At 42.3% G+C, this 23,295-nt stretch overlaps 2 protein-coding genes across 3 annotated transcripts in view; one reads left to right on the top strand and one right to left on the bottom strand.

The window, feature by feature from the left end:
- LOC119656157 (ceramide synthase 5) overlaps nucleotides 1–10,703 on the top strand; it is a 37,283-nt gene extending 26,580 nt beyond the window's left edge. Inside the window, exons 1-7 of one of the 2 annotated variants that reach the window (XM_038062494.1) lie at nucleotides 989–1,008; nucleotides 1,108–1,228; nucleotides 1,292–1,513; nucleotides 1,581–1,802; nucleotides 1,862–1,977; nucleotides 2,041–2,185; nucleotides 10,134–10,703. In XM_038062494.1, coding sequence (XP_037918422.1) covers nucleotides 1,004–1,008; nucleotides 1,108–1,228; nucleotides 1,292–1,513; nucleotides 1,581–1,802; nucleotides 1,862–1,977; nucleotides 2,041–2,185; nucleotides 10,134–10,292 — 990 coding nt within the window. In that variant the 5' untranslated portion in view covers nucleotides 989–1,003 and the 3' untranslated portion in view covers nucleotides 10,293–10,703. Of the gene's footprint in view, nucleotides 1–988; nucleotides 1,009–1,107; nucleotides 1,229–1,291; nucleotides 1,514–1,580; nucleotides 1,803–1,861; nucleotides 1,978–2,040; nucleotides 2,186–10,133 lie in introns of those variants that run through there. The other variant, XM_038062493.1, reaches the window with a different exon arrangement.
- Nucleotides 10,704–19,782: 9,079 nt separating this feature from the next.
- LOC119653938 lies at nucleotides 19,783–20,863 on the bottom strand. Its single transcript, XM_038059097.1, has 3 exons — nucleotides 20,607–20,863; nucleotides 20,429–20,489; nucleotides 19,783–20,231 (listed from the first exon to the last, which is right to left on the bottom strand). Exons 1-3 carry the CDS (start codon nucleotides 20,631–20,633, stop codon nucleotides 19,783–19,785), a joined length of 537 nt encoding a protein of 178 aa, XP_037915025.1. The 5' UTR covers nucleotides 20,634–20,863.
- Nucleotides 20,864–23,295: the final 2,432 nt, after the last annotated feature.

Here is a 23,295-nt window from a genome sequence, read left to right as displayed (position 1 = left end):
GTTTCTCAAAAGTGGTTTTTTATGATGACGAGTTTTTGGCCCGACGACCAACCTGCAACCTGGACGAATAGGTCGACATTTTGTTAACTTCTTTGCAATGATAGTATTAGATATCTTGTCTCAAGATAGTATTAGATATCTTGTCTCAAATTCTCACGCTTTACCTGCGTTTGGACCAGCAGGCTGCATGCACAGTATGGCAAAGCTATATAAATGAGCGCCTATTCCATTGCAAATAGATTTCAGGTACTTTAATTTAAATTTTACTTTCGCTTCAGTGTTACTATCATCAGTCCATGTTTCTATATTTTGTTGAATTCTTAATTTTCTGTATACTGTAAGCGGTTCGGAATTTCACACTGATATCGATTGCAGCTATACAAATAAATATAAATTACATTGTAGAAACGAAGTGTTTTGCAATTATCTAACACGTCGTGATAAATATCTAAGCATAAAATAATCTACGTTATCAACTTTAACAGGAAAAAAAATCATAAAGTTCTCGCTGAGTCATAATGAATCACAACTTCCTACCTACAATCGGAGACTCATAATTTACCTAGTTCCATATTTCACCTGTCAGTATTTTATTTTTCCTAAATCTTTTTCAAAGATAAGGATAGCAACGATGTTGACTCACTCACATGTTTGGATTTAACATTTGACTTAATCTATTTCACCCATAAGTAATTAAAATGTGTCTTATTATTTTTGTGGTTATTTGGGTAGACCGTCAATAGATTTGATTCGAAAGATCTATTTAGTGCGAAAATTACGGGAACAGGCAATAAATTGTTACATTCGACTTCGTCTTATTATTGAGTGTCAAATAAAAACAATGGCAGTTTTAGTACGCTACCCATTGAATTTATTTTCAGTTCGCCGCGCGAAGATATATACCATATTTGACGCCTCAGAAGTATTATTGATTGCCTGCTCAAGCGGCAAATTCCGAATTTCTTGAATCTACGCACACGACCAAAGAATAAGTCTCAGATAAATGGGGTAAACTAATAGAATGTCTTTTTCAATAGATAATGAAAAATAACGAAGTCAAAAACCAATTGATCATTTTTCTGACTAATATTTCTTTTTCTTTTTCAGATTTTGGTTAGCACCAATCGGAAAATCATTGGGAATTCGAAGCTCACGTCCAAAAAAGGCGGCCACCAATCCAATATTGGAAGCTGCCTATACTAAAAAGAGTAGACTGAATCACAAAACAGTGAGTGTTTGCGCACTTTCTGCCATGTCCAATGCACTCATGCAATTTCTCTAATTTCCGTAGCTAGTAGCCTTGACTAAACAAGTAGATTTGACCGAGCGGCAAATTGAACGCTGGTGGCGTTTGAGGCGCGCTCAAGACAAACCTTCTACGTTGATTAAGTTTTGTGAGAACTCATGGAGGTGCATTTACTACACATACAGTTTTATGTATGGTGTGATAGTTCTATGGGATAAACCATGGTTTTGGGACATAAAAAATTGTTGGTATGGATATCCACACCAGGTAATTTAACGCTCGTAATTCATTTCAGCAGTATCCGAATAAAATATTTATTTCACTATATTTCAAGTCTGTGGAAAGCGGGATCTGGTGGTACTACATGATTTCAATGTCCTTCTACTGGTCTTTGACGGCTTCACAATTTCTTGACGTTAAAAGGAAGGACTTCTGGCAAATGTTTATTCATCACGTTGTTACACTGCTTTTGTTAGCACTGAGTTGGGTTTGCAACCTGCACAGGGTGGGATCATTAGTTTTGGTTGTTCACGACTGTGCCGATATATTCCTCGAGGTGAAATGAACTTGATTTTATTGTTAGGCATTCATATTTAATAAGTGATTTCCTTTCAGGGGACCAAAATCATGAAATATGCAAACTATCAAAAAGTTTGTGATACTATGTTGGTGATTTTCACCATTGTATGGATAATTACAAGGTTAGGTTACTATCCTAGAATTATATACAGGTAAGGTGTCCGCAGCTAATAAGAAGTTCATCAGAAGTTAATGATGGATTTTTTCGATTTCAGCTCATCAGTTGAGGCTCCTCGCATATTACCTATGTTCCCGGCGTACTACATATTCAACAGTTTACTGATATTGTTGTTAGTTCTACATATTATATGGACCTACTTTATTTTACAAGTAGCCTATACTGCGTTTAAGGCGGGACAGGTAAGTCTAATTTACATAGTTTTAAATGATAGAAACTAAGGAAATTATGTGAGAATATAATGGGGAGGCTATCATAAGACATAGTTAGTCTGATTGAGCGATAGTTCACTTCATAAAAGCTACAGCAATTAATACATTTCTATTTGAAAATAATTTGAATGCCCGGAAGGCTGAGGTTTTGGTTTGATATTCATGATTTTCAAGTTACAGGAAATATAGCATAGTTTGCATTATTTTTTTCTAATAGGTTAGTTTTGATTCTACTTGCAAAGAGCAAGCATCAATATCTACAATAATAATAATAATCGTTGGCACAACAATCTATACTGAATCAGGGCCTTGAAGTGTATTAGAGCACTTAATTTTAGACCGTAACAGTACACCACAGTACACTGTAGGAGGCAATGTGGTCAGCATCTCCTGAGATTATTACCCTGATTTAACTCAGGTACTCATTCATAGCTGAGTCCACTGGTATCCGACATCCAATCATGATAATAAATCCCTCTGCCACCACAGATTTCAATCGCGAGCTTCCGCTACGACAGCCCTTGCGCTCTAACTACTAGAACCATTTGGAACTACAATTTTAGTATTGGGTGCAGAAAAGATTAAGAAAAATGTGGCAATTTAACGAAAATAGGACGAAAAGACAGTGTTACAAAAATTGAAGGAAATATTGATAAATATCAAAACGTCATCAACCAACAACTAACAATAGCAAAACCCACAAATCGTTTTGAGATATATGGTTACTAATTGCACCTATTACACGCTGATGTAGTTCTTCGTTCGAGATAATGTACGGTACGGTTTGACACGGCACAGGCAAGTGTTCACCAAGGCTTGAATTTTTCGTGTATCGATGACGGTCACTTTCTGTATGTTGCTGCCATATACTATGACAGGAAAACATTGTGCTGGAGTAACCTCAACTTGATGTTTGTGGCAAGGTATCTGCAGATCTTGAACTAAACAGCGAAGGCAGACTTAGTACTGAGAATGTGTGGGATAACATCGAGTACAATGCCATCTCCAGCAGAAACAACGCTTTCTAAATACACAAATTGTTCAACGTTCTCAATATTTTGCCAAATAATGCAAAAATAAGGGTGCGATAACCAGTCAGATTGACAATCTTGATTTTGTTGGTATTTATCTTCAGTCCTACTTTGTTTGTTCCCTCCTAGAGCCATTTGGCAAATGTCAATGACTCGATGAAGCAGCGAACAGATGTCATTAGCAAGGCAGCATTAAGGGCACTACCGGTAATAAGAAGGAATTAAAGTGCCAGAATGCGATCTTGGCGGACTTCGTTTCAGACTTCATATTCTTCCGAGATTTTACTTGAATCCATTGATAATAACTATAAGTTTTACCAGAATGTCCCTGTGTGCCGACTCGGTTTATGATAGCGTCAGACCAGCATAGTCCAATGATACGACGCAGACAGGTATTGACGAATGCTTGGAGTTCTTGAGTAACAGTGAGGTAACCTTCGTTAGCGTTAAGGGGGGTAACATTAAGTTCCGTGCACAAATTGATCAACGCCTTCGATGCTCTGACTACTAATACAAATAGGTAGAGTGCTAAGAAGCTAAAAACAATAATTGTTTTTGGAATGTTTATCAAAGTCATCATTTCCACAAAGGAAGGAAGTGTGCATCTAAGCCCAACATCTTATTTTACTTGGAGTAAAGTGATTGTCTGTTCTTGGAATTCTTGTTTAAACTGGAGAAAAAAATGAGAATTCAAGGAACGTCAATATCGTCGTCGGAGAGCATATACCTTTTCCAAAACCAATATTTGTCTTCGTATAATTGTCATAATTCATAGGATCTGTATCAATCGGTTCAAGAAAAGCGCGTTCTATAAAATTTATATAAACATCAAAAAGCGAAGCAGGCTAACGGTTTCGTCCAAGCAGCAGAGGCTACTCATCAGACGTCTACCTAATTATACAAAGGAGCATTTAACATCTACAAATCGCTTCGGTCAGGCCACTCTTAATACAAAGGTGAGGCAACGTTTGATAAGTTGCCTCTCCATTGAACGAAACCGCTAGTTGTTTTCGTTTTTTACTTTTTTAACTTTTGGAATGCTATGCCCAAAAAGAGGGATCGCGGCACCACAAAAATGGTCCCGACAGCAAGTGGATGCGGACTTAGGATGAACAGAAATTTTATAGAATCGTTTTACTTCACATTTAATTACCGCGTACCGTTCTAGCTCTGGAACTAGACTAATTCTGGAGGCCGATATCCGGCCCTTTTATAGCTAGTGGAATATTCCAGAAAATTGTATGAACATTTTGTTAGAAAACTACTTTACCACTTTGAAATGGACTTTTATAATGAAATTCGTCTCGCTTGTTATAAAGTATTCTAACTAAATATTTTCTCTACTAGTAATGATTGTCATTGGTGCAACAATCCATTTGGATCAGGGTCTTGAAGTGTGTCAGAGCACTGCATTCAAGATCACAACGGTGCACTACAGTCCACTGCAGGAGGCAATGTGGTCAGCATTGCGTTCGTCCGAGATTATTACCCTGATTTGATTCAGGTACTCATTGAACACTGAGTCGACTGGTATCCGACATCCACTCACGATAACAAACCCCTCTGTTATCAGTGAGATTTGAACCGCAAATTTCCGCTACGACAGCCCAGCGTGCTCACCACTTGAGCCATCCAGACATCTGTCATTCACATTACTACGATTTTAATTGGCGTCATATATATTTTTTCAATCATTTTTGTTACGTTATTATATACTGCCATTTAGTTTGACAGCCCGAAGATTGATTTTGTTTGACGTCTGCCTCTCGATCTTGTTGCCTCAGAATTCTCATCCCGGCTGCCATGCATGTTTGTGTTCGTTTCTGTGCCTGTCTCGCTGCTGTAAGCTTTTCACTTACATAGTATTAAATGTTGTAATGAAACTAAAGCAGTCTCATTGAAAATAAAAAGGGTTAAAATGGCTATAACAATTTAGTGACTGTGCGGATGCACTATACTTGACAAAGGAGAGAGCAGGAGACATACAATTAGCTTCCAATGCAGAGAACTCACCATATCAGTGAAATGTTTGGTGTATCGATACTTTCAATGATTCGTCCCTTTTTATTTTTAAATTGCACTTTTGTCTTTTTTTTTCATACTGATGTTGATAGCCGCATTAGTTACTGAAAATTAGCTACATTAGTGCCGTGAAAATTCAACTGGGGGTGAATTACTTGGAGTAAAATTTCTGAGGGTTCTGAACACCTTAGTAACCTTGATAATTCATACTTTTCTCTTAGTCCCTTTAATTTCCGATAGTAATGATATTGAAAACTCGTGGATAATTCGAAATGTTTTAGAAAATATTTTAATATTGAACTTGATTTGTTTGGATTTCGTACCAAAAGGTTTCAAAAAATTCGAAAAATTAAACTCTCACGATATCTTTTAGTTCAAATATACAGATCATTTTAAAAACTCGTGGATTATGCGTTGCGTTGAGGCCAAAACAATCAAATTATACAAATAGAACGGTAACTTTAGAGGTGAAGGCGTATGTAATTCACGCGGTAGGTGGCAGGGACACTCATGACCATCAGTCTTTAGACGAGGAAACCACATCCGAAGACAAACTACTTCCATGAGGTTCAGAAGCTGTAGAGTGCATGCTCATCTAATATTTGCATATCTGTATCCAATAATATCCAATACACATGTACCCATGTAGCTAATTTTGTATAATTTAAATTTTAGAAAATTCGAAATTTCTCATTAGTCCCTTTGATTTCGAATTAACCGGTGCGGCTGTACTTAACAAGAAGTCTGATTGTATATTTTTAGTATTGTTCCACATGTAATAGAATACGAACAAGACTAATAATGAAGCATGTCCAAGCAACTAAATTTGACTTTGGCACAGTGTTTTGTAAATAAAGTTGATTTTTGATGCTGTAGTAGTTTTACCATAGTAGCCAATTTCGAGGTGCAACAGCTATTCTTTCGAATATACCAGCAGTGGTTGTATTGAGACTTCTTCGCTTTGATCACTATCTCTATGGCAATAATAGGATTTTAAACGCATGGACATTATTGAGCATTTGGTAGCTATCGATTTATACCTTTGTTGAACATACGCAGGCAACACATCTCCCAGGTCCAGCAGAAATTCATTTTAAACATCCCTAGCGTTTTTCTGATAGGGGAACAAGTTATTCAATAAAATGACAAATGGAGTCGCCGTAAGCCGCGTCTTCGGTAATGAAGCTATTTATTTTGCGGTTTAAACTGCGGATGATGTAAACAAATAGTAGGGTTGTAAATACAAGACTTAACAACAAATCTGCGATTAATAATCCAATATTTCCGTATCAGGCAGCACACCACCAAGAAAAGTGTTCTGCTGTTTGTCTTATGATGGGCCTAGTAAGTTTACTAGATTTCGCCACATCTAATTATTAAAATGTCGTTTTGTTAAATTGAGCTCTGTATGTTTTAATCGACACCGACATATTATGCCACATGCAGCCAGATAAGTTATCAAAGGCATGAGTTGACTCGGTACAGAAATTTTGATGTGATTTTGATTGAATTTATTCCGGTATCGATATTAGCACTCCCAGTGAATATGCCAAGGAGGCGCTTCAGTCATTTCACCGGAGTGCATGATTAGTCGTTTCTTAGGATGGGTGCTATTAGAGTATGCATGTGGTCCGTCGAGTTTGTCAATATCACTAAACCATTTCAAAAGATTTAGTGACGGTCAACAGCTTTGTAGGAAAATCATTTATGTTTCGATTAAGGTTGTGTTGTTATTGACTTCATTGGTTCTTACTCTTTTGCCATCGCCATCATATCCTCTTTGGTAGCCCGTGATAACTGGTATATAATGCCATTGTCCAGTCCATGCCACTAATCTGGCAATTTAATAGGGCCAAATAAGTAGCTTATCCACAATTTTTTCCTCCAAATCCTCGTCTCCTCGTCCTCGATGCGCATTCAGGGTCTAGAAAGTATCTGGTGTCTTTGATGAATCTTTCAAGTCATATAGACTGTGCAAATGATTCAACAGGATCGCCACCCACGATGGCATTCTGATGCATACCCAACGTCTGCACCCAGAAGCTCGTCCTGTGATACGAGATATTGGTTCACCTAATGTTAATATCTGCAAATAGTTACGAATTCATGATCTGTTATGTCGCATTGAGGACGTGACCGCATCAAATATGAGACATTGACTCCCATGCCTAGTGTGGTGTTAGAGTTCAAACTTGCTCTGCCTCGTGTATACGTTGAAATTGATGGGTCAATGCCTTCAATTTGTATCTCGTACCCATTGGTACGAATATTCAGGTTATTAAAGAATTATGTATAGGCGAAACTTATGTTAGACTTGAATCACAAAGTAACCTGCATCGATGTCGATTGCCAAGTCTATTAGCGATATTAGGCTATATTATGTATTGATAACAAACGTCCTAATAAGATTATTCTGTTATATATAGTGATTCTACGGTGCTTTGTCAATTCTAGATGATTTGTATGTATCCTCCATTATTAGTGTTTTGCCAGGTGAGAGAAATGCAGATTAGGCAGTCGTTAGGGATGCGCCTGATGACACATCAGTTGTTGATGAGAAGTGTATGATTGATTCCGCAATTGACTCATTGACATGCCTTTGTTGCATGGCCACCTCGTAAGCAATTTGAATGCTTTAGTTTATAACATCTCTCAGCCTCGGATAAATTCAACAGCGAGGGGTAGCTTCCAATTTTGTGATATGCATTGTACCTTACACGCAAGTAGTGTCACAGTGAGGTTAGATTTGAACTAGCGAGGCGTCTCCACGAATCCCAACAACTGTTCCAGCCTATGGATATCGCACGTTGTTGAACTCATATCCCAGTCCTGGCGTATCGATTGTGGCAGCCAATTATGTACTCCTTCCCCAAAAGTAGGAAGAATCACTGCATAGCGATCGAGTGGATTTAGCGCTGTCGCCATGCAATTTTGCCGCTAAACATCGGAATTTGTTGGAACTTATATTGATTACCCTTGCTATGTAAACTAAGTTATAAAGATCCCTATAGATTTTACACCACAATCAAAAATACAAAATGTCCAGTCCAACTGTCAATCTATTCAAGAGTGGTCAATCTGTATTTTGAGAGTAGTGGAACTGATTGAAAAGTGCCGCCAAATTGGCAAAACGAAGTATGAATTCATTTTCCATGAGTTACTTATATTGCTGTAAAACAAAGTCGGATAACGTGAAAATTTGTCGCGAGGCGAATGTGCTTGGATCTATGGGTGGGTATCGTACACCCAATGTTTACTGGTAAGAAACTACCCTAAAAATTCAAGGGTATTAAATTGTTGTAATAATCTGCATTGTTGCTGTCCTTTTGGGTTTGTGTTATTCTTTCCTGCAAATTGTTATATTCAAATGAATGAAAGCTTTACACATGGCGGCGTTAATTTACTGGCCCCAAAAAATATTTGTGTAAGCAGTTAAATTTCGTTAGTGATCGTTGCCACGAAACGGCATTCAATCTCGCTAAAAATCCTGAGCACAGACGATATCTGGCTGTTTTCTGGATGTTGGCTCTGATGACGAGGGAAATAATGTGGTCCGTGCTGCACTCTGGCTGTTTTGACGGCCTCATTAAAATAAGAGAGCCACCGATTGAGGTTGCAGTTCGTCGAGGATCTTCTCTATCGATTGCAGCAATTAGGTCAAGAGTTTTTTTTGTACTTGTACTACGTTTTGTAGGTAAAGGACACGCGATAAATGACGTGAGAGTGTCCAAAGCACCAACGCTCCATTTCTCACCCTCCACTGAATTCCCTGGCTTAGCCAGTACATATGCGTGCAAATATGTGTCAACGGGACACTTCAGAGCTGCACTTAAGTCCTGACGAACCTACACGTTCAAATTCACTACTGCTATAATTTGGGATTTCTGTGGACCCATAACTGACATGATTAAGCCTAATGGTCGTGATCGGTAAGAATTACGTTCAATATCGAGAAAACATCCTCTCTATATTTTGACAATTTGCCGTCTATATTATTCTATACATGAATTGCTTGATTGCTACTACTGGTTCGATCACCCATTAGCACGAATCTAGTCATTTTATTGCCGCCTGTTTGCTTCGTGACTACTCGATAGTGAAGCCTGTCAAGTATCAAACGATATCTCATCCTATTCTTCTTGTTCCGCTTGGAAAACATGTCAGTGTCCTTACTTGCAAGAATGTGTATGTGTACCGTGCATACATATTCTACTGTTATTAATTTTCAGGATAGCTGCGAAGGACCTTTTTTGTTGATTTAAAGACTTTTACTTTGTATGAAATTGAAGTCCGTTAAAATATAAATAAATAAATATGAAAGACGTAGACTGGATATGATGTGATTTCCCCTTATAGTAATTTAAAAAATCCCAGATGACATGGCAACTTAAACAATCTTTTTCTTAAGGTACTAGGCGAAGTTTGGATTAAAAGTTCGAAAAATCGATCCTTTTTTCAGTCGTTTTGTGGTGAATTCTCATACAGAATATGTTAACAAATAAAATGCAGTATATTTAGTCAAATCGATTGAGAATATGCTCATATTAACTAACTGCCGCTTGAAAAAATGTAATTTCGAGAAAAATGCATTAAAAGTTTTTTACGTTTTATTTATTGAATATTTTGAAAGAGGGGATACAAAATCGAGGCCAGGAGATCCCGAGAGGAGCTGTGAAGCCCCGAAAACGCGCTGAGGTTGGAATTTTTCGTTCCAGAAAAATGCAAAAGCAAAAAATAGATTTTTTTAAATTTGTAATATAGACTAATACCTTAAAGAAGAAGAACCCGTTCAGAAGCCTTTAGTCTGGGAACATCATGCTTGCTCAACAAACTGTTTGTCTAATAATATCAATACATTTTTGCAGATGGAAGGCGATGTACGTTCAAGTACAAGCGAGATATCGGACAGCTCGGAAACTTCACGTGCCGTCGCGAACGGTACATCGAAAAGGAAGAAAACTCCTTCAACGCCCGGAACACCAAAACTCGAAAGTGAACTTAAATCAAAATCCAAAGCAAATTAACTCATTTGGGGATAGTTTTTTAATGTATACACAATCACACAAAACATATTTTTTTCATTCCAAATATGGCTAAAGTTTATCGTTAACTTCTAACGTAAAGGACGGATAACGTATTTATTTCAAATGTAAATGTCACGATGGTTTTTTCTGTCTTCAAAAACGAGTGTTGGATTTTAAGCTACATTCATACTTACAATTGATATATATAGAAATGCAATAACATTTAAGCGAAAAGTCTTAATTTAAAACAGTGTTTGTTTTTGTAAGTTTGTACTCTTACCAAATATTGTTATCATTTGTATTATATATCACAGTGGAATTTTTATTTAGTAAAAATATTTAGAAGCTACTTGTTTCTTAGTGTACTGAATTTAATTTAAATAAAACAATTGCTTATTTTGCATCAATCAATGCTGGTTTGTTACAAACACTGTTTTTTCAATTTTCTGCGTGGCTACGGGCCGGCATTGTTTCTCATAATTAGCTAGCTTCCAATCCTGGACTGTTACTGACCCGTTCAGTATACACTTTTGAATGCTACTGAATGAATATGCGACAACTCTAACTATGAGTTTCATTTTGGCGTTTATGATTTAGGAAATATAAAATTTGATTAATGAAGAGATTTCTCCTTTTTCAGGTGTCGAATAAAGTTGCGTGTAGTGAGTAGCGATCTTTTTGTGATACATATTTTTGAGCGAAAATGTCAATGCGCTAAAATGATGGTTCTTAATAGAATGCGTTCCACAGCTATCGAGCCACCTCTAATTTCGCTAGTTGAATCTTCATCTGTAATTTAGTAAAAGAAATTTTGTGTGTTTGACACTTTTGTGAATTGCAACCGGTCATTCAAAACGATATAAGATTTTGTACAATCGAAATCTCGGAATCTTTTCGACTTTGTCTTTCGTCACTTTACAATTCTGAATTCACATATGTTCGATTTTGTGTGTGAAATTTCGAAGCCTCTAACAATCCACGCACTTGGTTTTGCAGTAGGCTTTTTGATGACTGATGATTGGTTTCTGGAATGTCCACATACCTCCCACAATGGTGTCGACAGTTTCCAGAATGCTCACTTCTTCCAACTAGAGCGACCATTTCAGTGATACATACTGGACATTCTGTGCCCAAGCAGAGTGAAATCGTGGAACTCTGGAGAGTACTTCTATCTCACTTGGTAGCGAACGCGAATTCGGTATCTGACTATTGTTGACGACTACCCCCGCTTTACTTAGCGACTGGTTTCTGACAGGATTTTGACTGCAAGATTCTGGTCTAGGTTAAGGGACATTATAATTGTGTAGTGCTACGCGTCAACGGGGATCACTGATATGATAGATGCCTGAACATTGTGATGGTGATACGTGGTCTGATTGGCAACAACACGTGGCTAATCCTCCAGTTGTTGAGTTTAGGCTGAGCGAAAAACAACATTTATCAAATCGACCATGTCGCATTGCGATCAGTAGGAATTGACTTCTGAATATGCGTAACAAAAGAGGTGCTGTATAGAGGCCATCTTCAGGATCTGCGTGTCTTCCTAAAGTGGGAAAGCTTACCTGCCACGTAAACGTCGCAAATACTAAACAACAGTCTCGAGGCCTAAAAAGGCATAAAACCCAGCTCAGTGCGGAAACATGGAGGCAGATTGATTAACATAAGGAACTAAAAGCAGTGACGATGTTTGCGAACGGTGGTGAACGCGACGCGCTGGATCTCCGTTCCGTGAAAAATTACGAAAGGTGTAACGTAGGGTACGCCATGATGAAAGGAACTCTCCCATTTCGCTAATGGAGGATGAATAAGCAAGCGTAACAACAATGTTAGCACTAAAGAAGAACACATGTGTCCGAAACACGTGTATGTGAGACTTTGAGGCCATTGATCAATTTATATTTTTAAGAAGCTTGTTTCTGCGGATGGCCGCACCGAACTTAATGTCGCCCGACGCACTAACAGCGGTAAATTGGCTGTCGTTCTTTCGTCCAAAATTTATAAATACAACTATCTCGACATTTGCATCAAGTTGAGACGGTTCTGCGCCAGTGTTTTCTCTGTGTTATTATATGGGGGTAATATATATGGAAAGTTACCATCACTGCCACTCAAAATGCCATTGTATGTTTTCTTTTACCAATTCCGGCCTAAAATAATAATTAATGAAGAACTTGCCCAGCACACGGGCCAAGTGTTCGTATACGCGTCGATCTGAAAGCGAAAGTGGCAGTGAATAGGTCACACCTTAAAGAAGTGTGTTAACTCTATTACGGTGATGCCATGCAATAGAAACCCCTATCCCAGAATGGGCAACGGGCTCGTCACCATAGAATTACATAGTCTCGAAGATCGAAGGACATACAAAGATCATGGAGGGTGCTGGAGAACATTGCCAGAAACTGACAGCGATGGCACAGAGTTGCCGTGGTTCCACTGTGCTCCACAGAGAGTTTATGGCAAGCATATTCTGATGTTCGGTCTTTTAGGTTACAGACAATAATCTAACCATTTCTAGGTGATATATTCCGTTCACTGAGTCATGTTACCTACTCTACCGTTTTTTTGGTAGGGTAGGCAATTTGTTTATCTACAGATTGTTCCACTCCCGCCGCCGTTCTTCACGGGCAACCACCTCCCTTAAGTCTTCTCTTTGCCAAGAGCATCAGACTGCGTTGTATTCATAAGAAAACGTCACCTACTAGATACAGGACCTTCAATGCCTTCCATTTGTTGACTCAAGGCCAAAACTCCTGCTAAAGCTGTGTCCGCCGCTGCTTTGAATTGTTCGAAATAGCTCATCTTTGCCAGTCCAAGGTAGGTAGGTAGGTAGGTATCAGTGGCCGCTCCGAGGAGCCCAATTAGCGCTTTGGTGCGCCGTTTTGATGCCACAAACTCCTAAGACCGTAACTGTTGTTATAGGAACAGGGAAGCGGAGTCCAGCTGGCTCGGATCTTCAGAGCAGCATTCACGAAGGAAAGCAGCTCTCCGACCCTGTAACTAGAAATCTCACTGAGGTCCCCAAAGAATGGTTTACCCAGTGTCCGCAGCCTGACTCGAGCCAGAGCCGGGCAATCGCAGAGAAAGTGCATGAGGGTTTCCCTTCCTTCTCCGCAGCTTCGGCAATGCGAGTTGTAGGGTAAGCCGAACCTAGCGGCATGGTCCCCTATGGGCCAGTGCCCCGTGCAGACCGCCGTAATCTTGAATGCATTTGCACGCGTCTGGCACAGGAGCTCTCGTGATCGGGCTATGTTATAAGCGGGCCAAATTCTCCTTGATTTGGCACAGCTTGTAAGCCTTCGCCATCTCAGGCCCGCGGCTGCTAGGTAGTGCGAGTAGACTCGGCCCCCGACAGCCGCCAGCGGAACACCGACTGTGTTCCCCGAGGGACTGCCAAGAGCAGAGCCTTGCCTGGCCAATCCGTCAGCCCGCTCATTCCCTTCTATGTTCCTATGCCCGGGAACCCAGAGGAGAGTGATCTTGAGCGTGCCGCCCAGATGGTTGAGCGTGTCTCTGCACTGCCCCACCAACCGGGAAGATGTCGTCGTTGAGTACAAGGCCTTGATGGCCGCTTGGCTGTCGGTCAGAATGGCTATGTTACGCTTGGGACTCGAATCACGCTCCAGCCATCGACAGACTTCCAATATCGCCAGTACTTCCGCCTGGAATACACTGGCGAAACCTGGGAGACCATACGACTTGGATACACCGTGTGTATGCGAGAAAACCCCCGCGCCGACTCCATAGGCCATCTTTGATCCGTCCGTAAAGAATACCGTGTCATAGTCTTGCAACACGCCGCCGGTCTTCCACTTTGCCCTGGTTGGAAGGTCCACAGCAAAGTTTCTCGTGAAGTTCAGCTTGCGTGTGACATAGTCCGTGGGGGATGCCCAGATTTCTCGAGGTATTTCATCTAGAATGTTGCTGTGGCCGTAGGACTTCGCTGCCCAGCATCCGGACTCACGCAGTCTTACGGCACTGCACGCTGCAACATATTTGATGTGGAGGTCAAGGGGGAGGAGATGCAGGAGTACATTGAGAGCATCTGCCGGGCAAGACTGCAGAGCCCCCGTAGCACCTGCACACGAGGTTCTTTGAATCCTATTAAGCTTCGTTCTATTGTATTTCTTCTTCAAAGCCTGCCACCATACAATAGATCTGTACGTCAGGATCGGACGCACTACAGCGGTGTACATCCAGAGAACCATCCTCGGCTGGAGACCCCATTTCTTGGCAAAGGTTCTCTTACAGGCATAGATGGCTATACAGGCCTTCTTAACCCTCAGTTCTATGTTCAACCTCCAATTTAGCTTAGGATCCAGGATTACACCCAAATACTTCACATTAGAGGAAAGAACCAATCTTTGTTCATTCAGCCGTGGTAGATGGAATTCAGGTATCCTTGTCTTGGTGGTGAATAGCATCAGTTGCGTTTTGGTTGGGTTTATGCTGAGTCCGCATCTTGCGGCCCACAGGCACACCTTTCGCAACGCTCCTTCCATGATGTCGCTCATAATGGACAGAAACATCCCAGATACTAGTATCACCAAGTCGTCGGCATACGCCACCACCTTCACCCCGCTGCTGTCTAAAGTACGTAAAATTTTGTCCATTACTATTAACCAGAGCACCGGTGAGATAGCACCACCCTGGGGCGTGCCTCTGTTCACAGCTCTGGTCAAGTGGTTGCCTCCCAGATCGGATTGGATTATCCTGGTACTCAGCATGAATATAATCCAATGCGTGAGATACCCCTCCAATCCAATACCGGTCAAGGCTTCCTTGATGGCGTTGGTACTGACGTTGTTGAAGGCTCCTTCTATATCCAAGAAGGCAGCAAGGGTATACTGCTTGTACTGCAGCGACCGCTCAACCGTGCCAATTACCTCGTGGAGGGCGGTTTCTGTGGATTTTCCTTTGAGGTAGGCATGCTGGGACTTAGAGAAAGGCGTTCTCTCCATAATCGTCCTTAAGTGAATGTCCAGGACGCGTTCTAGGGTCTTCAGCACGAAAGAGGTCAGGCTGATTGGTCGAAAGTCCTTCGCGGACTCATGACCGCGCCTGCCCGCTTTCGGTATGAAAACCACCCGTGCGCGCCTCCAGGACTGCGGTACGTATCCTAAAGTGATGCAGCTCCGGTAAATCTCAACAAGCCACGGCACAACCCTTTCCTGCTGCTTCTGTAGCATGACTGGCATTATGCCATCTGGGCCCGGAGATTTGTATGCGGAGAAGCTGTTTATAGCCCAGCCGATCCTATCCCCGGTAATTACCGATTTGATAGTCTCGCACAGCTGGGGTTGCCGCAAACCCTCCAAGCGAGGTTCTGACTCACAGTCCTCCTCGCTGGAGGGAAAGTGCGTTTGCACCAGCAGCTCCAAGGTTTCACTAGAAGATTCCGTCCAGGAGCCTTCCGACTTTTTAAGGAAGGATGGACTCTTATGTTGCTTGGACAGAATCTTATTGAGCCTCGCGGATTCACTAGTGCTTTCAATGTTCTGACAATAGTCTAGCCAAGACCGCCTCTTGGCGGTCCTGATGGCCGACTTGTACTTCTTTAGGCAGTCCTTGTATGGCTGCCAGTATTTTTGCCTGTAGCAGATGTTGAAGATTTCTCTGGTCAACTTCCTGAGACTAGAGAGATCTTCGTTCCACCACGGTGGCAGGGTCTTTTTGCTGTACTTAGCAGGGCACGAGACTTTGAAGGCGGTATCAAAAGCCTTCTCCAGAGCCCCGACCTTTGACTCCAGTTCGTCTGTCGTGCCAATCCTACCAATTTGCTCACCGGAGAGTTTGTTCTTAATTACCTGACCAAACTTTCTCCAGTCGATCCTCCTGGGGTCTCTAAAGGGCTTGGAGACCTCTGCGGCGAGATCTAGACTGAAGAGTATCCAACTGTGGTCAGAGAAGGATCTCTGGTCAGACACTCTCCAGTCCTCCACCCTAAGAATCCCGTTGTCGGTTATTAGGGTGATATCAAGGACCTCTTCCCAACCGTCACAGTTCTCCGAGCAGGGGAAATGAAAGGTTGGTGTACTGCCCCTGTTACACACCGATAAATTTGAAGTAGTAATAAAATCAAAGAATGACTCACCCCTTTCGTTGATTTCAGAGCTGCCCCAAAGCGTATGCCTTGCATTTGCGTCGCAGCCTATCAGCAGGTTGGCTTTCTTTGGTGTTATGGTGTTCATCAGATGTTGTAGTTCTTGTGGCGGAGCTGATCGGTCGTGAGCCATGTACGCCGAGGAAATATACACGTTCTCTGCCCCCACCTGCTCCAGCTTGACCACAACTAGGTCACTGGAACTCAGGTCCGGGCACAGAAAAGCGTGCAGACTCTTCCTCGCAAGGATACATGCTCTAGGTTTAGCCTGATCAGCGTCTCCTGTGCTGTGGAATAGATTAAAATATTTGTTTTGGAGCCCTTTGATGGTTCGGTCGCTTCCGACCCAGGGCTCCTGTATTAATGCGATGTCGATGTCTTCCTCTAAGAGGAAGACGAGCAGATTAGCCGAGGCACACTTCGAGTGCTGCAGATTTATCTGCGTTACCCTCAGCATGATCTGCTTGCGTGGGGAGTTCGACAGCCCCCGTCGGACCGTCGATCGTCATCTCCTCCAACAGCTCGTTGGCGGCGTCGATTGGATCAAGGTCGTCGTCCGGTTTTGCAGAGCGGAACACTTTTACTTTGGCATTCCTGACTCCGAACCACACTTTGTAATCGGCCTTTTTCAGTGCCTCCAGGCACTCCTCGTTTATGCGGAGTAGTACGGGCTGGCTGTTTATCTGAGGTTTCTCCTCCTTTATAACAACCCAGTCGTCCATGGGAATCCCGGGGTTGTGAAGGCGCAGGAAATGGACCAGCTTGTCCTTCTCCATGCGGATCTTCGGCAACCAAATGCGAGCGACCGGTCTCCTGGGAATCTCGTCGTAAGGGATATTCTTGAGCTTAACGCCCTTCCAAGCGTCGCTGATCTTAGCGACGCACGAGCCGAGAAAGTCCTTAGAGAACTGGTCCATGCAAGCTATTACGTGGAACCCACGGACCACATGAGATGAATCAAAGTGGGGAGTGAGTCCCGGGTGTTTGCCTCCGGTTTCCACGAGATGTTCATAGACCATGCCCGACAGCCTAGCCTCAACACTGGTCCACACCTCCAGCGTTAGTTTGCCGCTAGCAGAGTTGCCATCCGCCAGCGCCACCCATAAGTGACTCCTGGCCACATCGCTGAAGGTCTTCGCAGTACGTGGCCCGCCGGCTGACGGTTGCTGAACAATTTCCCTCGTATGTTGCTTGGCGTCTGCGCTCTTGCCCACTCTACTCCGCTTTTTATCTTGTTCGACCTCGTCTTGAGATCGGTTGCGTTTTAGAGCGATGGGCTTCGCCTTCTGCTCGTCAGCCCGGCGTTTGCTGTTGTATTCATCAACAATCGCCTGGTATTTAGCGAGGTCTTTTTCATCCCGCTCGTCGACAGTACCGGCCTCCTTATTCTTGGCAATCTTGCCGAGAATATGCATGGCCTTCTGGTACTGACTCTTGAGCAGGACACCCGTGGACCTTCGCTTCTTAGCCGGTTTCCGGCGATTCTTGTCGGTTTTCGCTTTCGAGGGATCCCCCGACGCTGAGGGCTTCGGGTCAGGAGTACTATGTCTGGTACTCGCTACACCCACCCTGACGGCAGTGGATTCCAGGCTAGAAGCCACTAGTCCGTCTGACGCCTCGCTCCGGGAGGTCCCTGCGGTTGGTTTCAGCATAACGGTGCTACGGCTGGCACCGAGTGTACTGCTCTCGACGGCCACTGTCTCCTGGCTGGAGGCCAGCAGCTCGTCCTCCGATGATGCGCCTGGCATCATCGCCTCCTCTTCTATCGTCATTTTGGTTTTTTTATTATTAATTGAGTCCATGTCTTGGTCCCACGAGTAGTCCGGGAAAAATGTCCACCCTGGCTGGCCCGGCCACCAGGGTAAGGGTCTTATTTGAAACTGAAGGTGCCCAAGTTATTCAGAGTTCGCATACTAAAGACCAAGCTCCCCATTGGCCACGCAGCCCTCGGCGTATGCTGTTCCACCTTGGCTTGGGGTCCTATTAGCACCTTCTCCGGTGCAGGGAGGACGATCCCCGGGCTGTTACTTCAGTCCATCCCCCCGCCAGATCTACTTGCCCCTAACACATGACCAGCAGACAAGCAGATCCTCGTCAGTTGGATGAGCCTACTCCCAGCCCGGCCCTACACACTCTTGGCCCGCCCGAAGACGGTTTCCAGCGGCCACCACGCGGAGGTCGTGTGAGGACTTGCCTAATTACGCAACTTTAACCTGAAGCATAATCAGACCAGGCCGCCCAGTCCAAGGTACTTAACAAAATTTTGACTTGATTATCAACGTAGGGTTTAGATTATGTTTTTAGTCGGGATTGCTCTTTTGGTTTTTCCAGTGCAAGGCTGGAACCATGAGCAGTCCGCTTATCCGCTTATCTTTCTTCCAATATGCAAAATCTGCTTCGCGCCTATTGAAAAATGCGTATGGACACAAGTATCGTAGTATCATCTGACCCCGAGAATTCGCAGAGGACTTTGTTTACCTCTGGACATTCGCGTTTGGTGGTCCCTTCTATTTCGATGTTATCTGTGAGACAGTCGGAGAGCACTTGGGTTCTAGACTAGGAACTAGAATTTCTCTCCTGGTAGCCCCTTGGCTGGATTACACAACCTACCTTTGTTTGTTATCTGCAGAGAGAACTCTGCCACCCTTCATTTCACGTATGGGGTACTTCCATTCCACTATCTTTCGGCTTGATTTTATAGCGGATCTTGCTGAGGGCTTCCCCAAAGGTCTTATCTTTCGTCGATTTAATAAGCAGAGCTGGTGGTCTAGTACTCCTTCGTCTCACTACTTTTTCTTTTGGTGCTTCAGCGTTCGTGTCCGCTTTCACAGTTTGTTTTTTTCGCCTACCTCTATTTGCCAAGAAGAGGCAACTGTGCTTTAACTCAGCTTATATCCAAACCCATCTGCTCAGTTTCAGCGATTTCCTTTGCGTCTCTTTCCGGAACAGCAGCACTGCAGGGTACTGAAGCTGTCGCCCCCGCCTCGGGTGTCACATCAGTTTGTCAGTCTTCCCCTTTATTCGGCTGTGCCCATCCGCTACCTTGTTGGGTATTTCCCAACCCTTGCTTCCTCCTACGCTGGCTGCTACCTCCTCAGTTTTATAATTTATTCCCCGTCTATAGTGGAACAGACAAAGTGAATCAATAGTTTCAGGGAGTGAACAATAGAGGCAGCAGTTTAAAATGCCTTACGAAGCAATCCCCCAACGGTAGTATCTCACATTGGATAAATGTTTAACATACGAAAAAAGTAGACAACCAGAAGGATTTACAATGATTTTAGCGAGGTTCGGCTTCTGCATCGTGTATGATTTCGTCAAGTTTTTAGTAGAGTCTTCCTTCCCATATAAGACCAAAGAAACGACGATATTTATAAAATTCCATAATATTTATTGGTGCCAAGGTTGATTTAAAATGTGCGATATTCTTGTGAAGGAATCCTTTATGTGCGTTGACAAAAGGGAATCAAAATGGCCAGCAATGCCTACAAAATGAACGATTTGCTCCGGATCGATTGTGGGGTTGGTGGTATTATTATTGCTGTTTGTATCGTTGTTATTATTAGTTTGGCTCTGAGAATCTTTATTTCGCTGTGGCGCCCTCTTTAAGCGGTTTCCGCCGTTTGCATCCACGTGTTTGTTTCGAATTTCATTGGCACTCGTTACAGGGATGATTGGAGCCTCCGTCGAAATTAATTTCTTAAATGAACTGTTTTGCGAGTCGAACTTCCGCTTTTCGGTAATATAGAGCTTAAGCTGTTTTGAGTAAGGAGCGCCTGCAGTTGATATGCCATTGTATGTTTTCACCGAGTTTGGTCGCTTAAACGCACTTTTTTCAACTGAAAATTTTCAAAAAAAAATTGGTATTATTAAATGGTTTTAGTTTAAATTTTGTGTATAAGAAAACAACTCTGTAGTCACTTGGCTAATGATTAGAATCTTCACAGATATCACCACGACACAGATAACATTATAAAACAATTTTAATGCCCTATAAACTGTATAAATATTGTTAAGAGTTTCTTAAGACTTTTACCAGAATTTCCACTGAACACATTGTTGACTAGGAAGAAACCGTTAACACAAACGCTGATTGCCTACAAGAAAAATAGAATTTTAGATACAACAGCACAGATAATTATTGGATATTTGAATATTATGAATATGGACAATTTAAAATCTTTAATAGTCAAAAATTATTTAGAATCACGCACCAAAAAAAGTAGCACAAACTTAAGCATGGTTCACTGACGATGCTGCCGCAAATTGCACTCGGAAAATCTACTTTCTTTCTCGCATGGCAAGAGAAATAGCAGAAAATTGCAGCGCTGTATATCTGATGGTACGGAAAGTGGCATTGAAAGATTGTTTACAGGAAAATTTGAATATTTCCCTGCATAGACACTTTTTTGTCGGCAGAAGAAAGTGAAAAGTGCAAAATGCTGCACTTAAATTTACGCAAAACAACCTGTTCCCCTCGTGCCATGGTGATGAACTATTTATGTTATCTTTAGATGAAACACTGCATACGGGTTGAAATTATTTAAAAATGACTGATTATTTGCTGTGTTGTCTTGAATTATCATAGGTAAAGGAGTGAGTGATATACGTTTACCATCAGTAAATAAGAAGAAAATTCGAAAGGCTAGAGTCCGTAATGGTTTCAGTTGAACACAAAGTCAGTTTGTAATAAATTAGTTACAGTAGTATTTTTTCACATCCCGATCTGTATTTAGAACTTCGAACCTATCTCGGAAATATGCATATTCTATCGGTCAGATTGTTATCTTTATTTCATAGAAACCATAGGACTGATGTCTTTGATAGTAGAAAGAATGTCTGTAGACAGAAGAATCGTGTGATTTACAGAGTCGAAGGTCTTGAAAGAGTCAACGTAAATAATGTAAATAAAGTAAAGATTTGGCCATAACGTTGGTGAAATTGGTCAAAGGGCAAATATAATCAAGCTGGACAAAACGGCATGAACAGCTGTAGAATCAAAATCGACCTAACCAAGTTTCGCGCTGTGAACTGCTAATACATCTGATAGATGCGTAATTGAATCCTCTTAAAAATTACGTCACGTCATGTCAAATTTCTTTCCCTATTCTAATCCTAGCACTGAGGAACGCATATCTGCAAAAAATAATGGTTTCAGATTTTTATTTGAACTATTATCGCTTAGCGGTCAAAGGTCCCAGGGCAAAACGTGGATTGGTACCCACGATGGAGCATAAAACCTGGGAAATGCCTGCCGAACCAACACCAACAGCTCTACTACCAAACCCTATCTCCACCTCCACGTGGTGACCGCTGGGAGCTCTTTCATAACGAAAAGCTGCAGACGGAGAAGGATGAAGGCGAGTCTCCCGCGCCTAAAAACGGGACAAATTATACCAACTGGTCCTCCAGGGGGTTGGGTAGTGCTGACAACCCTACACGGAAAACCGATGTTACGAAGCCACGAAAGGAGCCTCAGACAGGATGGATCTTACAACGACGAACCCGGCAACGACAACGGATTAACGATTTGCGCATTTTCTCATGGAACGTGCGCTCCCTGTACAGAGATAAAGCTGATGAGCAGCTAGCCGATACCCTGTCTCAATATAGAGCTGATATAACAGCGTTACAAGAGATGCGATGGACAGGGACCGGTTTCCTGGAGAAGAGCCACTACACCATATATTATAGCGACCATCCAGTAAACCATGTGCTCGGAGTAGGTTTCTTAGTCAGCCAAAAAATGAAACCTGCTGTTATCGGCTTTGAAAACATAAGCGAACGGCTATGCACTCTGCGCTTGCGAGGCAAGTTTAGAAATATAAACGTCATTAACGTTCACGCCCCTACAGAGGAGACTGCAGAGTCGGAGAAGGATACCTTCTACTAGGTAGTAGAACGAACCCTCGAAGCCTGTCGATATGATTTTGGTTAATCCAATTTAGTTTCATGAATATTAAGTTACAATATACACAAATATTTTATTATTCGTTAAATTACAATTATTTTAATTTATTAATTATTAAGTTACGATATATATATTCGATTATGTAATTAACCTGACGGCTGACGGAAGACTCCGCACTATTTTTTTTTATTTTTTTACATTACTCTGCCGCCTACTTATCGAGAGCGCTCTCCACTCCTGCGGAGAGCTCTAAAAAAATGTGTGGAGAGCTCCGGCGCGTCATCTGAGCGCTCACATTCGCAACATTCGAAATAAATTTCGAATGCCGCGAATCCTGCCGCGCCACATGATATCAAAATCATACTTGGGGATTTTAATAGCCAAGGAGGGAAGGAATCCGTATTCAGGCGATACGCTGGCTACCATAGCTTACATCAAAATACAAATGATAACGGACTACGGATTATTCAATTAACAATGTCACACGAAATGGTTATTGGAAGTACCTGGTTTCCGCTAGAAGCGGTCCACAAACATACGTGGGCCTCTCCCGACGGGACCACTTTCAACCAAATTGACCACGTGTTGATCTAACGCCGCCACCTCTCAACCTTGATGAATGTCAGAACATATAGGGGGGCCAATATAGACTCGGATCACTATCTCGTTGGCATACTGCTCCCAGCTCGAACAACAACACCACCCAGAATCCCCTCTGAAAATCAGGTGAGAGTTAACACTGAAGCCATCCATAACACAGCCCTCCGCGACACCTATAAGTGGAAAATGGATGTCGTAATAACCGCAGTCAACAGAGGTCCTGGAGATGAAGCATCAACAAATGATCTTTACAACCACCTGAAAGACGTTATGGTTGATACGGCCACAAAGATACTTGGCCCCAGCCGCAAAAGAAGTTGGAACGGCTGGTTTGACGATGAATGCAAGCTAGCAACGGAACGGAAGAATGCCGCATACCGAGTAATGTTGCA

This window comes from Hermetia illucens, chromosome 4 (genome assembly GCF_905115235.1).
Source record: "Hermetia illucens chromosome 4, iHerIll2.2.curated.20191125, whole genome shotgun sequence".
Taxonomy (NCBI): domain Eukaryota; kingdom Metazoa; phylum Arthropoda; class Insecta; order Diptera; family Stratiomyidae; genus Hermetia; species Hermetia illucens.
Note: the sequence above shows the minus strand (reverse complement) of the source record. Positions and strands in the feature narration are given on the sequence as shown.